This window comes from Camelus dromedarius, chromosome 17 (genome assembly GCF_036321535.1).
Source record: "Camelus dromedarius isolate mCamDro1 chromosome 17, mCamDro1.pat, whole genome shotgun sequence".
In the NCBI taxonomy this organism is placed as follows: domain Eukaryota; kingdom Metazoa; phylum Chordata; class Mammalia; order Artiodactyla; family Camelidae; genus Camelus; species Camelus dromedarius.
Genome location: NC_087452.1, coordinates 30,584,741 through 30,601,257, shown reverse-complemented (window position 1 = coordinate 30,601,257; position 16,517 = coordinate 30,584,741). Strand labels below are relative to the sequence as shown.

The window sequence follows — 16,517 nt, the reverse complement described above, 5'->3', positions numbered from 1 at the left end:
CAGACTTTGCTGCCCGCATCCCACCGCTTTTGTTTCATAGGGCTCGGCAGTAGCGCCCAGTGGGGCCCCAACTTTGGCGTTCAGACCAGGTCCTCCCAACCTACCCGACCTCTGGGCCTGAGGCCGCCCGGGATTCCGGGCTTCGGCCAAGTTGGTTCGGGGCGGGTGGACCGGGGGTCGGGCGCGTCCCCGCTACTCACCGTGGGCAGCTCGGTCGGAGTGCCGGGATGGTCAGCGGTGGAACCGGAGGAGCTGGCGGCGGCGGCGGCCTGGCCCTGCCCTGCCTGCCCCGTTACACTTTAACTGAACGCGCCGGTGCTCCGCGCGCTACTGGCGGCCAGGAGGAGCACCACGGGCAGCTCGCACCCAATCTGCTCCCGGCCGGCCGGGCTCGGGATGCCGGGGCGCGCGTGCAATCTTGCACCTGGCTCATTGAACGCACGTGTGCGCCGGACGGGCGCGCCCGAGGCGACTCGGAGCCGCTCGGACGTGGGTATCCCTCCGGGCCCCACCGACCGGGCGCTTCTCCATTCCCCACCCCGAGGGGGCGCCAGAGGGCCTCCCCTGACAGGGTGGTGCTGGCGGGGTGGGGGTGGGAGGCGGAGCCGGGAGGGATGGCCTCGCACCGGGATAAGAGCGCCGCACAAGGCTGCGTCGAGCCGGCGCGTTGGCGGGTGGTGGCTCCGCGATGTTGTTAGTGATGCTGAGTCTGGCGGCGTTGTGCGGGGGTGCGGCGACCTCGGAGCCGGTAAGCCCCCTTGCCCGCCCCTTTCTTTCCAGCATTCCCGTCCCTTGAGCCCGAACCCTGAGAGGTCGGTCAACTCAAGTTTCTCTGGGGTGCTTGGCGAGGACCCTTGGGAGGGAGTACCTGTGCACTCTCTGGGGCAGCCAACTGGTACCGGCCGGGAGGGCACTGGGCATCGGGCTGCTAGAGTCAGGGGTGGGGGAATCAGACAGACCCGGGTTCAGATGCCAGAGTACTCTGGATTCAGCTGGTTATGCTCACTGAGCCTGCGTGTCCTCATCTGTAAAAGGATACATCAGGGTGTAGTAAGGACAGCAACAGGGGCTGCAAAGCAGCAGCAAAGAGCCTGGCACATGGTAGGTGTTCAGTATGGTTACTGCCTGGGGTCTTGAGGTCTGCCCACTTCGTCGGCTAAGACCTACTTCTCCATTCTACTTGCCTTTTTGGCCATGTTGATTTGGCTGTGCTGGGGCCCTTGCCCCCAGAGCTAAGCTCCTGAACTCTACCTTTGGGTTTCCTTCCTTCCCCTATGACTTGAAGGACTGAAGGAATTTTCTGGGTCATCAAAGAAGAAAAAGCTTATCTGCAAAATAGCATTTGAAGTTATCTCTCTGCCCTTGTAGCACAGCACATAGCATAAAAGCATGGTGTTACTTGATGATGATGGACAGACCCCATTCCCTGCTCTGTCTTCAGCTGCTCTCCTTGTCCTCTGTCTCAGCAATGAGACCCCCTGGCCTTTTCCACTAGAGGAAGAATTCATTGTCTTTGCAGTAGTTGCTATTAGGCCAACAGCTTGAACTCTGTAAAGTTTAGAGCTGATGCTTTGCTTCTTTCTAAATTTTGTCTCACCAGCCCTTTGACAAAAACTTAGCTCCCAGTGTGCTGGCTCATTTGTTCAAAGAGAAAAACAAAACTGATGATACCCCCTTAGAATTCAGCTTTAAAAAGACAAAGATGAGCGACTGAAGTTTCACCCAACTCAGATTACTCGAACCATCAAGTCTTGCCTTGTGTCTTACAAGGCATTTGGAAACGCTGAGGCTGAGAGGACTCAGATTCCACAACTGGTGGGGTTATCACCTTGGGTCTTGTAGTTGGAATGTTCTGCTGCCTTTTAGGTCCAGTTTTTTTTTAATTACAAAACCGAAGTACTAATTATTTTTTCTTATGAAAAGACATAAGCAGTTAACCTCAAAGGATTTAGTGCTGGCCTTTCTTAGACATTGATGATACTATTTATTTTTTTAAAAGTTATTTTAAAAAGATAACATGATGAAATCACAGTTGCTTTATGATTTTGTAAATAGCTCAGGTGAGTCTTTTTATATTAAAAGAGGATTTTTTTTCTAAGAACCTGGGGAAGGTACCACAGACTGCATTCACAGCTTCCTTCTCCTCATCTTGGCACAGCCAGTCCTTAACCTGGGGAAACTCAATAAATATTATAGACTGTTCTGAAAACCTACAGTGAAACGTTAGCGTGAAGGGGCCTTCATAATGGTCCAGAGTTATCTCCTGCTTGCAGCGTGGAAGGCCGAGGTGCAGAGCGGGTGGAGACCTACCTGTGGTCTCTAAGGGAAGTGATGGGCAGACTTGAGGATCATGCATACCGGTGGCTAACCTACGGTCCACCACAGCCTACCATGGCGACACTTAGTCTTCCCCAAACTATGAACAGAATCCAGTGAAGTGGAACTGGCTCAGCTTTTATTTGAACATTCATCACTTGTATATGCATTTAAGGAAAAAGATGGTGTTTTGTCTAATTTGGCAAATGAAGGCTTGTGGTTTGCCGGCATTCAACATGGCACTTGGTTTCTTTCTCTCTTGCAGACAATTCAGTGTGGCTCTGAATCCGGTAGGTGCACTAGGAAATGGGTATGTGGGGCTTTACATTGAAAGCACAGTTGCACTTTTAAGGGACCCAAATCCTGGCAGTGGGTCATTAGGGACCAGGCGCAGGGTAAACCATTGCTTTGTTAACTAATGCGGGTGAAGCTTCTACCTGCCCAAGGCAGAGCTCTCAGGGTTTTGGGTGGGCTGGCCTCCTGGCAGGAAGAGGCACAGGCAGGGCAGGAATCACCATGCAAGACAGAAAAGAAAGGCTGCCTCTCCTCAGAGGGAGATCAACGGCCGTGGGATGGACGTCACTTATAGCTGGGAACAGGAAGCAAATATTTTAGAGAAGGAGGAGTGTTGGGGATGGTAGCATCTGAAGAATGAGTGGGCTTCTGCCCAAGAAATATGGATACACAGCATGAGCTGAAGGAGAGATGGTACTGGCAGAAACTAGGAGGTAGGAAGGAGTCATGTGGGCCAGCTGGCTGGAGTCCAGGCTGAAGCATGAGGAAGGCAGGACTGATCCTCATAAACATACCAAATACATCAGATACAGACATACGTACACAGGGACCTGGAGTGATCCCACGTGCTCTGCAGGCTGGGGCCAGGAGGTGAGCATCACCTCGGCTGTATACCAGCCAGCACTGAGAGGTGTCTGGCCTACCTTAGCAGGAAGAAGAGATGAATTGTGAGTGAGGGGTGGGTCAGAGTGTGTCACACAGAACAACAGGTGGCACTAGACTGGGCTGGAGAGGGGGTGTCATGACCAGTCTCACCTTCTCCTAGGACCATCTCCAGAGTGGATGGTCCGACATACTCTGACCCCAGGAGACTTGAGGGGCCTCCGAGTGGAACCTGTTAAAAGCAGTGATGTGATGGAGGACTATTCAATTTTCATGAACATAAGCTGGATACTCCGGGCTGATGGTAAGTTGCATCAGTTAAAGATAAGGCCTAAAGTGTTTACTAAAGCAGAAATGGGCAGATTCTACGACTCATTACTTCCCCTCTAGTCCCATACCCAACAGGATACATACATGCATGCACCAAAGCCACATACTAGAATGTTCATAGTAGCAGTATTCCTAACAGCCAAAAAAATGGAATGCATCAAATGCCTGACAGTAGAATTGGAATCACAAAACAGAATCCAGTATAGCAATGAGCAAGAACAATCTATAACTATACACAGTATGGAGGAATCTCACAGACAGAAGAAGCACACATGCCTGCAGTCGCAGCCATCAAATGATTCCATTAACAAAAAGAGCAGAACAGGCAAAACTACTCTAAGTGGTCGGAAGTCAGGACAGTGGCTACTCTCGGGTGAGGAGTGACTGAAAGGAGGCCTGGGGGACACTCCTGGGGAGTTTCTTTACCTGGGTACTGGCTGCATGAGTGTGCAAACTCATCAGGTACTACACTTGTGTGCTTTTCTGTATGTTATGCTAGCCTTCATGGAAAAATGGGTTAAGGCCAGAGAAAACCCCCCAGGTTTAGGAAAACGTAACTTTTACACCTCCCAAATGGCATCATGGAGGTCCTGGCATTTCCCAAGGCACCTTGTGAGTTCTTTGGAAGAACCAATCCTTGGGGCCTAAAGACCATGTCTGTGTGTTCCACCCACTAAATTCAGCGAAATTCCATCGGGTCAGTAATCTGGGAGTGCCAGGCACGGATTGATGAGTCAGCTATAGTCCCTACCCAGTTGGATTCTCAGAGGGTCAGGAGGAGGCAGACACTGGCACAGACACAGTCAGAGGGATCCCAGCAGGACCTGTGCTCCAACTGAGGGGGTGGGAGGGAGAGCAGGAGAGGGCCCTGGTGAAACCACATTAAAGTCAATGTTGCAGTAAGGCATTTGGCTTCATCCCTGGCATAGAGCGAGCTCATTTTTGTTAGCTGTTGTTATAGGTGGTGGTGCATGAGTTGGGCCTTGAAGGAATAAGACTTGGAGAGGCAGAGAATAGGAGGCGAGGGCATTCCAGGGAGAAGGATCAGCATGGATAAAGGTGCGGCCTGAACAGGCACAGCTGGTGATGACACTCTGGAAGGCCTCTGTGGTGTTCTACAAAGCAGCCTGTTCCTCTTAAAAGAGACCCAAAATAGTGCAGAGTTAGAGTCACCTCTGCAGGTTATCTGTGAAATCAGGCTCAACAATGAGGAAGAAAGGCTTTGGAACTGAAATCCATATTCTGCCGCTGATGGACTCTGTAAGCTAAGGCAACACTCCCTGAAATTCCCTAAGCCTCACTCACCCCATCTGTAAACTGGGGACAACCACAGGGCCTACCCTGGAGGGCTACGGTGAATGTGAACTAAGATGAGGCAGGGTAAGCTGTCTAGCATCAAGTCGGCCACATAGGAAGTGCTAAATATACAACTGCCCCCTTGCTACCTCGGCAGCCAGCATCCGCTTGCTGAAGGCCACCAAGATCTGTGTGACGGGCAAAAGCAACTTCCAGTCCTACAGCTGCGTGAGGTGTAATTATACCGAGGCCTTCCAGACTCAGACCAGACCCTCTGGCGGCAAAGTAAGCACTTGGAGACACTTGGCTAATTGTCACTAAAGCCAGGTCCTTTGCTGGGGAGTGTGGATCCTGTGCCACACACACACACACACACACACACACACACACACACACACACACACACACACACACACGCTGGTGAACAGCTATAGCCTGGAGACTTGAGCAGGCCCCCTGGGTTCATATCCCATTTCTGGCCACTTCTCTGCTTTGTGCCTTGGGCAAGACAGCATCCCTGGGCCTCAGTTTCCCCAACAGCAAAGTGAGGGGAACTGAACATAACTTACATCCGGGCTCTAGAATTCCACACTTCTCTGATTTTATGAGTTATACTGGCAAATTTTGTGGGGTCTATTTCCTTAGCAGACATTGGCTAGAGACATGAATTTCAGCAGGAGGTTAAGGAATGAAATCATAAATGAAAAGGACTTGGAAACTCAGGGGTTCCTGCTTTGCCTTGCAGTGGACGTTCTCCTACATAGGCTTTCCTGTAGAGCTGAACACGCTCTATTTCATTGGGGCCCATAATATCCCCAATGCAAACATGAATGAAGATGGTCCCTCCATGGCTGTGAACTTCACCTCACCAGGTAAACTTCCTCACTCTTTTCTTATTCTTGTCTGGCTGGGACACCTGCTTTGGGGCATGTGGTTTGGTAGAGAGGCCAGGGTACCCTGGACATGGTGTTCAGCCTTGCTGAGCTTTGCTTACTCATCTGAAATATGGACACAATAGTAACTGCACCTCACTCACAGAGGAGAGGACTAAGTCAGGGAAAATGGAGGGGAAAGCCCACTCCCGTGTGTCAGGCGCTGTGCTGAGCACTTGACATGCATCATCTCACGTAAGCCTCCAACAGCGCTGAGGTGGGGATAGCCCCGTTTTATAGATGAAGAAAGGGAGGGCCTCAGTAACTTGCCCAGTGTTACACACACAGTAAAAGTGAAGCTGACCTTTCAAACTTCGGTCCTTCTTGATTGATGCACTGTAGCCACTCTTTGTCATTGATGTAAAACGTTTGTTCTGGTCTCGGCTTCCTGGCAGGCTGTGTAGTTTGACAGCGTGTGGCTGGTCTCTGAGGGTGTGTGGACTCCAGGAGGCTCTTAGGCTGCAGTAAAGAGGCAGGGTGGCACAGCGTGCTGGATTCTTACCCCTGCTCTATGACACCCGATCAGCTCTCTGGTGTCACACCTGCAGTGTCACGTATGGGACTGGGGCAAGGCTGAGACAGGATCGTGCGTATGCAGGGCCCAGCATGGTCCTTGGCTGCAGCAATTCCCATGCCACCTCCACCCAGGCTGTTGGGGTGTTCAGTACCTGTTCAGTACCCCATGCCTGACCCTGTCTCATGTACAGCATCAAAGCCAAAGGGGGCAATTTCTAATCTGTCATTGTTCCTTGAGACTGTGAACCAGTATATTCTTGGTATCACATCATTTACCACACAGTCGTTCCCAGCATTCTTGATGAGACCAAATCTCATTTAAAAATTTTTATATTTTGGAGTAATTTTAGATTTACAGAAAAGTTGCAAAGACAGTACCAAAAATTCCTGTATACTTTTCACAGTTTCCCCTATCGTTAACATCCTACATTTCCATGGTTCATTTGTCAAAACTAGGAACCAAACTTTTGTATATTTTTGTGACTCTAGACTTTAGTTGGGTTTTACCTTCTTTTCCATTCATGTTCCAGTTACTTTTGGTCCCCTGTGCCTCCTTGTGTCCTGTCTGGTATGTGACAGTTTCTTAGTCTTTCCCTGTCCTTCATGACCATGACAGTCCTGAGAAGTGCTGGCCATGCACCCCACAGGATGTCCCCTGATCTGGGTTTGTCTGACGCTTGTCTCATGATTAGGCAGGGGCTCTGGGTGTTTGGTGAGAATCCCGCAGAGGTGAAGCAGCCTTCTCATCACATCTGGTCAGGACGTCACCACTGGTGCTCACCCCCATCATTTCCTTAAGTGGTGTCTGCCAGGCTTCTGTATCAGTCTACTCTTATTTTTCCCTTTCTCTAGTTTTTGGAAACAAATCATTAAGTCTACCCCTCCACAGGGATTGGGGTGTTCGGGGTGGGATTGAACTCTACCTCCTCTTTATGGATGTTACCAAATCTCATTTTTAAAGAATGGTTGGTTTCCAAGTCTTCTCTTGAGGGGATCACAGATACTGTTTTGATAGAGACTGTATTTAAATTAGACTCTGGTTATCACCTCATGGGTAGATAATCTTCTGTTTAATAGTATAATGTTAGCATCTCATTTAAATCTGCTCTCTTACCTCACACCTGGAACGTTCTGGCAATTTGTTATAGGTGTGATGAGCATATATATGTACACACTTATTGGCAAGGGGGAGGAGCAGTTTTTGTTTTCTAAAATGTAAAAATGTTCAAATTTCCAGGCTGCCTAGACCACATAATGAAATACAAAAAAAAGTGCATCGAGGCAGGTAAGTAAATACAGCATTTGCTTTTGTTATTAGAAGAAACTCATAACTTGAGCCAGCACAGCTCAAGTTTTTTTTTTAGGATCAAGGAACTGAGGTCTAGAGTGGGGCTGTTATGAATCCAAGTTGCTCAGACAGTGAAGGCTGATCCCCAGCCAGCCCTGCGCCCACTGAATCCAGCAGCCTGTCCAAGGATGGACAGACTCTTGGTAGGTTTATGTGGGGAGCAAGTCACAGAAAAACACCCTCAACACCTCCCACCCTTGGTTAAAGTAACATTTTAGCCCAAACCAAAATTAAGGTGGTGCCAGTCAAAGGCCCTTCCTGCCTGGACGGGAATCTGTAAGTCCTTCCCCAGCTCAGACACCACTCAGTACCACTGAGCTATGGCCATTGGGATCCTGTGCACCTTCAGCCTGGGTTTGCAAACATTCAAGGTGCTAGTGTTAGCTACAGTAATGACCTAGAACCATGCTTTTAACCTGTGACCTCACAGGACTTCACCTCTCCTAGGCCAGACTGTTAGAACCTGCCCCTACTCTTTAAATTTTGAAATAATCCCCTTCAGAATAATCAGTCCTAAGTATCCAATTTCCAAGGAGTTTACCAGGATTTATGCATTTCTGGGTAATACAGTCTTAGGGTGCTAATGAGATTAGTGGTACTTGGGGGGATCGGTCCCTGTCTTGTGGCACCCACACCCCCAACAAGGCACCGCTGCGAACCCTGGCTGACTGAGCTTGCTGGAAGGCAGACTTCGAGCACCGTGCTTCCTCTCTTGCCTCCTGCTGTGAGAGATGTGGAGTATGAACACTGGGGGATGTGAGGGGGTCTGGGGGTCTCCAATCAGTCCTAGTTCCCAAATCCTAAAGACAGTTCTGAGCTAGGGCCTGAAATTGTCTCCTGGGTGGGGAAAACAATGCAAACTATTCTAGATCCTGTTCCTGGAAATTTACTGAGTGCTAATTTGCAAACCACATGAGTTGAAACAGCCCACTTTTTCTTAGAGTAGGCCTGTCAGGGTATCGTCTTAAGCTATGAGGCATTTCCTTGTCTCCTGATATTGGGTAAAGCTGTGGCAGGATGCTCTGAAGGAGGGAGCTCCTGGAACCCAGAGTGTTCTAGTAGCTGTGGTCCTGATCCTGAATTCACTTGCTCTATAAACTGAGATATGTCTAACCTGTGGCTCCTGCTACCCATCCTGGAAAGGAGGAAATCCTGACCCCAGCCTTTCACTCAGAATGATGTTGAGAAGTGAGCTGTAGAACCCAGACTATGCCTCGCACCACCCCCAGCCCAGGAAAGCTGCTTTCAGCAAAAGTTGGTGACATAGGTCACCAACTTTTGCTTAAAACTTTTCCTGGGCAGACATTACATTAAGATGATAAATAAAAGGTACCTTGTATAGAAGAATCTGGATCTCTTGGATGTGTGCCTGAGAACTTAGAGCTGTATCTGTCAAGCCCTTTTGGGGACTGAAATGCACCTCCATCCTTGTGATTCTCTCTCAACTCACAGGAAGTTTGTGGGATCCAAACATCACCGCTTGTAGGAAGAGTGAGAAAATGGTAGAAGTGAATTTTACAACCAGTCCCCTTGGAAACAGATACATGGCTCTTATCCAAAATACCACTGTAATCGGCACTTCTTATGTGTTGAAGGTACATTTCCCCTGCTTCATTTCCCTACCAACACCCCCATCCTCAACCTCCAGCCCTCCCCACCTTGTTGAAGAAGAATGCAGATTCCCTGGACAGATTCTTTTGAGAGAGCACAGGCAGGACTGTCTGTTATCCAGATGTGCTGGGCTATTTTGACTAATTTAAACAAAGAAAAACAAGTCCCCGGGGGTCATCCCCAGAAACGACCCTGTGAATCTAAACCCAACCAAAACTAGAGGTCTCAGAAGTATGGCATGAATCCTGATTCACAGTTTAATGAGTTCAACGCCAGTTTGGGAAGAGCAGTGTTTTCACTGGCAGTCTTTGATCTGCCATCTCATATGGCTCCTAATTCTTGATTTTGTCTCACTCACCAGCACCAGAATGAACAAACTCGAACTTCTGTGGTGGTTCCAGTGACCAGGGAAAGTGAAGGTGCTGTGGTCCAGGTAAAGTTGAATGAGATGCCCTGGGAAGGGGCGGGAGGGGACTGAAGACCTACGGCACGGCTGTGAGGTACCTTGGAGGAGTCCTTTCTAGTTGGAGCAGATGAGTTCTCTCCCCAGCTCGCTTCTGCCAGCAGTCTACATTAAGTGATGCTCACAGGGAGTCCTGGCCTCAGTCTTCACAGTGAGGTAGGGAAGCTGACTTACTGTCACAGTCCTTTTTGCTTCTGAGTGGCTGTTGACTTTCCAAAGTGCTTTTATTCCCATTTTCCTCAGAGGAATTCTGAGACAGGAGTACCAATTTATTTCCCCAAACCTCTGTTTTCACCACAAATTGAAGTAACAAAGGATTTGAAGTCAGAAGGCTGTGGTTCCCGATCAACTTATGAACTTTGCAGGGCAACTCTGTTCTCTCAGGGCCTGAGTTTACTCTGCTGGTGAACAGGAAATTGGAGTAGCCGATGCTCTCAGGGCTCTTTCAACTCCAAGCTTATGCCATGGGGCCATGGAGGGCCTGGGTGGGACACAGCTACACACAACATAAAAGGAGCTTTTGTTCTTCATCCTCTGGGACTTACAGGCAGCGCTTAGACACACCAGGTGGAGCAGATAACTGTCAGCACGTTCTGGCCGCACCCCTTTTCCAGGGAACCCGACTCTCCTTGTCCCAGGGGACTTACCAGTCATAAATCAGACTTGGGTCAAGAGGAGTCCCACCACTGTTTTTTTAAGAGGACATATTTGCATATGTATTAGGATGTGACCTAACCCTTTTAGATAAGGAAACAAACATGTTAGCAACATGTACAAGGTTTAGGGTCGCAACCCAGGAGTCTTAGCAAGTGTTTGGTCTTCGGCCACTGGTCTGGATTTTAGGGCTTTGTTTGAAAGTATGACCAAGGGGGAAAAAATGTCCTATTAGAATGCTAGAGAGGGGTTGAAGCCAGAGAAAAAAATGACGAGAAATTCTGGTGGAAGTAGGAATCATGCTGAGACTGAAGCATGGTGAGAGCTTTCTGAGCCCCTTATTTCTCCGCAGCTGACTCCGTATTTCCATACCTGTGGCAATGACTGCATCCGACGCAAAGCAGTCGTTATGCTTTGCCCACAAGCAGAGGTCCCCTACCCTCGGGATCACAGTAAGTGCCCAGCCATTTCCATGAGCCCATCAAAGAGGCTCAGGAAAGGAAGGCCTGTCCCCACCCCCATTCAACATGTGACCGGCTGTGTGTGGGGGAACATGAGGGAGAGTCCCTGCCTCCGTGGGCTGAACAGGGTGCCAGAAAAGACAGTAGTGCTGTGCCCAAGAGCTGCAATCTGAGTAAGAATAAGGCTTTGTTTATAAGACTGAGATCCTTTACCTAGCAGGGAATAACAAGAAGGGGGAAAAAAAATCAATAGTGCAAAACAGATGTTCAAAGTGCCACAAGGATCTGCTGAAAAGTCACTAGTGTAAAAGGACCGATTATATGAGGGAACCCATGTTTCCCTGCGTTCTGACTTTCTTATCTGTCTCAGTGGCCCAGGCCTGGCTGTTAATGTAACTTGATGTGGTTACACAGTCAACATTTGGATAACAAATTAGGAATAGTGGCACCAAAAGACACTGGTGTCTCACTGGTGTCTGGGAGCAGCTTATTCTGGAAAATGTCTCTCTAAATTTAGAGATGTTAGTTTTCACTGCAGGTAAACAAATAAAATGCTTCCAGAACTAGCCCAGGGGTGGCGTCAAAAGTGGAAAAGTGTTTTTCTTAGAAACCCAGCCTCCTAACAGTCCTGACTGCTATGTGGGCCTAGTACCTATGGATTCCTGAGCACTTTGACACGCCGGAGCTTACCTGATCCTCAACATTCCTGTGATGGGGTGGCATTACCCTCCACGTTTGTCAGCCTAATAAACAGCCTTTAAAAACACCGTCTGTGCATACTATATATTAAGTAATTGCACCCCAAATTACATTAATTTGTCAAAGAACAAAAAAACGAATGTAAACTCTGGTTACCAGAGTGAAAATGCCTGCGTAAATATGAAGTGAGAGGCCAAAGTGATTTTAGAGGACTGTTCCTAATCTCCTGGGTCCCCTAGCCCTATTGAGAATCTAATGAAAGACCTGGACACTTTACAGAAAAACATACCGATCTGCAGACCCCCTCTAGAGATCTACTAACCCCTGGTTTTAAAGGGACCAAAACTTACACAAAGCATTGAGCAAAATTTTGTTTCCAAATAGGAGAAAAATTTGGATTGTTTTGCTGAAGATGAGCGAGTTCTGTTTTCTCTAGGCAGAAGCGTCTTGGGTGGCTGGCTGCCTCTCCTCCTCTCGGCTCTGCTGGTGGCCACATGGCTGCTGGCAGTTGGGATCTACCTAACCTGGAGGCATGGTAAGGGTTACAGTTCAGTTCTTTAGAGAAACCTAGATGAGGAAGTAACAATGAATTTTTTGTAAAAGAGATTCCTCCGGAGGCAATCACATTTTGGCATTAGACAAGAGTCAGACAACATTTATTTAATGCCTTAGAGCTCCCCTAAAGACTGATACAATGACTGGATTGCATCTGCTAAGGGAAAGCGGGGATCGGGACCTCCAGATCTGCAGACCATCACCTGTTTCCTTTTTTACCATCAAGGCATCTACAAGGACTGAAATGGGCCAAAGATAGCTAATAACAAATTGCACTTTACCGGTGATAGGTACTCTATGTTAGTTCCTCCTTTTTAAAAATAGTTCTTCCAATAACACTCACTTGGGTTCATATACTCTAAGGATATGGCCAACTCTAAAACACTGAGGACCTGAATAAGAAATCAGAGTATTTATATAGATACAGAGTTAGAGGGAGGTCCACTCAAAACCTCTTCTTCTCCTCCCCTCCACACATAGACAATATAAATGCAGACTTTGTGCTGTCACAGATAGGACAAGATTAATCCAATGTTGTTTCTGAGCTAAGTAAGCCACATGGAAGTCTGACCGTAGAAATACTTGTATTTAGGGGGCAATGTTTGACCTGTATCCATAACAGTAGTTTCATACCTAGTATCCGCTTTGTAGCACACACAGGACAGAATCCCAGTTGAATTCCAGCTGAAATGGGGTACCACTTAACCTTACAGAACTGTAAATAAACACCACCTGTAGGTAGAAGATGGAACAACTTCTGAGTTGATCCAACTCAAGATGAGATGTGAAGGACAAGTGGTCAACTGTCCCTGTTCATATATGACACTAGAAATACTAAAGTTACAATCACCCACCTGACACAGACCACCTTAAACCTAAACAGTTTCTATGAATTTATTTGAAAAGATACGGCTTGATTAAGAATTATTCAGTGACAGGGATTTAGAAAATACATCTTTTACAGTATCTTTAAGGTTTAAGCACTGGTGTGTTTCAGCTGATGTGTACAAAAGGAGCATCAGGGATCTCTTCCTCTCTGGCAATAACATCCCTGGTGCTCCAGCAAGGGATCATTTACCAGCGATGGTTTAGACTAGAGTGAAAGAAAGCCTGCTACTTGTTGTTCACAGATAACAAATGTGTTTCTCCCCCCACAGAAAGGATCAAGAAGACTTCTTCCCCTACTTCCACTCTACTGCCCCCCACTAAGGTTCTTGTGGTTTACCCATCGGAAATATGTTTCCATCACACGGTTTGTTACTTCACTGAATTTCTTCAAAACCACTGCAGAAGTGAGGTTATCCTTGAAAAGTGGCAGAAAAAGAAAATAGCTGAGATGGGTCCCGTGCAGTGGCTTACCACTCAGAAAAAAGCAGCGGATAGGGTCATTTTCCTTCTTTCCAATGATGTCAACACCATGTGTGATGGTACCTGCGGCAAGAGTGAGGGCAGTGCCCGTGAGAACTCCCAAGACCTGTTCCCCCTCGCCTTTACCCTCTTCTGCAGCGATCTGAGAAGCCAAACTCATCTGCACAAATATGTGGTGGTCTATTTCAGTGAAGCTGATACCAGAGACGACTACAGTGCGCTTGGCATCTGCCCCACGTACCACCTCATGAAGGACGTTACCGCTTTTCGCAAAGAGCTTTTCCATATCAAGCAGCATGTGCCGGTGGGGAGAAGGCTGCAAGCCTGCCACAACAGCTGCTCCTCTCTGTAGCCACCCACGAAGCAGGTGACCTTAAAGCCTTACTACCCCTCCAATTACAGGGAAAAAAGCATCTGTGATGATTCTGAAGTTTCCTGTACAGGTTACTTGTAGGGAGAATTACAGTCAAACCTTGAACCACCCAGGGATTAAGGATTCTGACATTTTAACTCTTACAACTTTTTCTCTGAAAGCATCTTTTTCTTAATGCAGAGATCACCAAAAGGCTGTTTGTATTAGTATTTGTATTTTCCTAGGAATGCTTATTTTTTTCACATAGTCCAAGACTGTGTCTGCTCTAGAATGTGGATCAGTTACAGGTGGATGACTGTTAAAATGTAAATTATCCTTAATGGGCCATGCCACTCCTTCCAATACACGTCTTACAGATAAAGACCACAATGAAGAAGCATAGTGTCCAGATTCATAAGCAACTACCTCGTACTGCCTGAGACAATACATTTAATGTGAACGTTCACTTATTTGTCATAATCAGTTTTCTGTGCCTGTAAAAGGAAGCAGACATGGCTTATGTCAAAACTTGGACCAGAAACCAACTTGAATCAACACCTACCAGTTATAAGAGCAATATGCTATTAGGTGAAAAACTATCATAAACAGAAATACTTAATATGCTTTTAGAACTAAGTAGCCAATACTAAATTGTATTGAAGCAGCCTAGAAACATAAATAAGAAGAAACATAAATAAAATCAGTATTGTATAAATTTAATTATTTTGTTAAAAACCTAAAAACAAAAAGCAAAAAACAGCAAAACAATTTTCAAATTGAAGGCAAACATCCCAAGTAGTACTAGCACGTAAAAATTGTTACACTGGCAGACTCTTCGTTTCCGACCTACTGAGCAGATCCTTAGGATGATTTATGTAAAATGCTCCAGTGCCAGCATTTTTCCACGTCCTAAACCTTAAACCTCTCACCATCCTTACTCTTTCTATATTCCCCTTCACCTGCATCTCTTATTTGTACCTACATTCATCTTACCCCACCCCCATTCTTGGGAGCGAGAAGGTGCCTAGCAGAGAGTGGCAGGAATCACGTATCCTCTGCATCCTCCCAGGTGTCTGAGCCCCCAGGCTGTGCTCACTGGCTCCTGTCTCCAAACCTCCTTCCTTTTCTCTGGCCAGGGGCTCAAAAGGCTGGACCAAGGCCTGGACCACTGGTGGTAACAGCTGTCTGTATTTAAACTTTAGTTCAGACTGCTCACAGATTAAGGTCAACTGATCATACTGAACAAAAAGAGCTCCAAAAACTTTCACTTCATTTTCAGATAAAGGAAAATTAGGGACCTGATGATTAAGTTAGTAATTCCAACAGTCACCTTGCTTTTCTGTATGACATATTAACAAGTCTAAATTATACAAAAATCATTTCTACTTGGCTTTAGGAAGAAAATGAGTTTCCTTTTATAGTTTTTGTTCCATTTGGGTCAAATAATGATTGTTCTCCTTCCCAAGCCCACCCCAGATCATGCTGGTAACAAAAACCAGCCAGCCCAGACTTAAATCTTTGCCTCTGAAAATCTAGACCTGAATGGGCCCCAAACTTTTTTGTAATCCAAGAGAAAATGAAAATTTTTTTAAAAAGAAGCTTCTCTTCCTATCTGGAATTCCAGCAGCACACAAGAGTCATGACGTAAGTGCTTGTTGTACTAGACAAGAGAGAAAATGCGTAACCAGACATTGCTCACAATTTGGGTACACAATCACACACCCAACCCTCACCGTCACAGGAGACTGCCTGATGACACTCTGAAGGCAACCTATATGAAAGACTTCACCACTGAGAACTGCTCTACTGCAGCATTTTACATCATCTGAAGTTTGAGACCCTGAGAAAGGCGCAGAGTTTACCACTGGAGTTAATATTTATTCTCAAATGTCCTGACTACAAAAGCAGCTCAGTTTTTACACCAATGTCATGTCCTCACATAAAAGTTAAAATTCATTAAAATAAAGTTAAAATTTTCATGAACCTTATGCACTAGGTCAATAAATTAGAATACAAATATTCTATAAGAGTCTTTTATACCACGAGGCATGTTTTTGGTCTTCAACAGTGACTGTTCTGTCCATTTCACCACACAAAAGCAGCTCGTTCTCGTAGCATGCGAACACCAAAACGCTGCCATTCTCTCTGATAAATCCACAGTTCCTGTGTCGTATCCAAACAAGCCAACACTGCCCCTCCTTTCCATGCAATCAGCCGGGGATCCATGTCCTAGGGAAGTGATACACAAGGATATTTCGATGTAAGCAGGTGACACATACACTTAATCATTTATTTGAATTTGGGGGTAAAAAGAGCCCCGCTGAGTCAATACCTAATAAGCCAGATTTTCAACTTGCATTAAAGACCCATGAAGGACCCATGAAGTACAGACATCTTTCTATTTCAACTGACAAGAAAACTTTTTAGTTTTTATTACTGAAGATGCTACTATTCACTACTCACCATCATTCCACAATGGTTCCTATAGTCAGGAACATATGTAAGGAAATATTTTATTTTAAAGTTTCAGTGTAATAAATATATCCCACAATCCCTCCCTGAAGATTAAAATAAACATATTCCCAGGAATTGTCAGTGAGATACAATAAAATACAGGAACAATCTGTTTCTAAATTCCTGAATGTGTTTCTTTTCAAGACAGTTCAACAGCAAAAGATCTCTGACAACCACCTGGCCCATGGAGCAGCAGGAAAGCCTC

The 16,517-nt window shown here is 46.6% G+C and overlaps 3 protein-coding genes across 17 annotated transcripts in view; 1 reads left to right on the top strand and 2 right to left on the bottom strand.

The window, feature by feature from the left end:
- The window catches only part of CHDH (choline dehydrogenase), a 32,708-nt gene extending 32,180 nt beyond the window's left edge, over nucleotides 1-528 (bottom strand). For all 10 annotated transcript variants that reach the window (XR_010384839.1, XR_010384840.1, XR_010384841.1 and 7 more), the window contains exon 1: nucleotides 201-528. The gene's annotated coding sequence lies outside the window, so the exon portion shown is untranslated. The remainder of the gene's footprint in view (nucleotides 1-200) is intronic.
- A 99-nt stretch (nucleotides 529-627) lies between these two features.
- IL17RB (interleukin 17 receptor B) lies at nucleotides 628-15,278 on the top strand. The gene is made up of 11 exons (XM_031470556.2): nucleotides 628-748; nucleotides 2,582-2,606; nucleotides 3,377-3,517; nucleotides 4,997-5,124; nucleotides 5,585-5,711; nucleotides 7,525-7,572; nucleotides 9,088-9,230; nucleotides 9,608-9,679; nucleotides 10,716-10,815; nucleotides 11,960-12,058; nucleotides 13,236-15,278. The coding sequence occupies exons 1-11, from the start codon at nucleotides 689-691 to the stop codon at nucleotides 13,796-13,798; spliced, it is 1,506 nt and encodes a 501-aa protein (XP_031326416.1). The 5' UTR covers nucleotides 628-688; the 3' UTR covers nucleotides 13,799-15,278.
- ACTR8 (actin related protein 8) overlaps nucleotides 14,494-16,517 on the bottom strand; it is a 14,347-nt gene continuing 12,323 nt past the window's right edge. For all 6 annotated transcript variants that reach the window (XM_031470552.2, XM_010980888.3, XM_010980886.3 and 3 more), the window contains exon 13: nucleotides 14,494-16,027. In XM_031470552.2, coding sequence (XP_031326412.1) covers nucleotides 15,884-16,027 — 144 coding nt within the window. In that variant the 3' untranslated portion in view covers nucleotides 14,494-15,883. The remainder of the gene's footprint in view (nucleotides 16,028-16,517) is intronic.

Excerpts from the sequence above, each read along its gene's own strand:
- IL17RB (XM_031470556.2), top strand. The coding sequence starts at position 689 with ATGTTGTTAGTGATGCTGAGTCTGGCGGCGTTGTGCGGGGGTGCGGCG. Across the intron at positions 5,712-7,524 it reads TGTGAACTTCACCTCACCAG|GCTGCCTAGACCACATAATG; the intron begins GTAAACTTCCTC and ends TCAAATTTCCAG. Across the intron at positions 9,680-10,715 it reads GTGAAGGTGCTGTGGTCCAG|CTGACTCCGTATTTCCATAC; the intron begins GTAAAGTTGAAT and ends ATTTCTCCGCAG.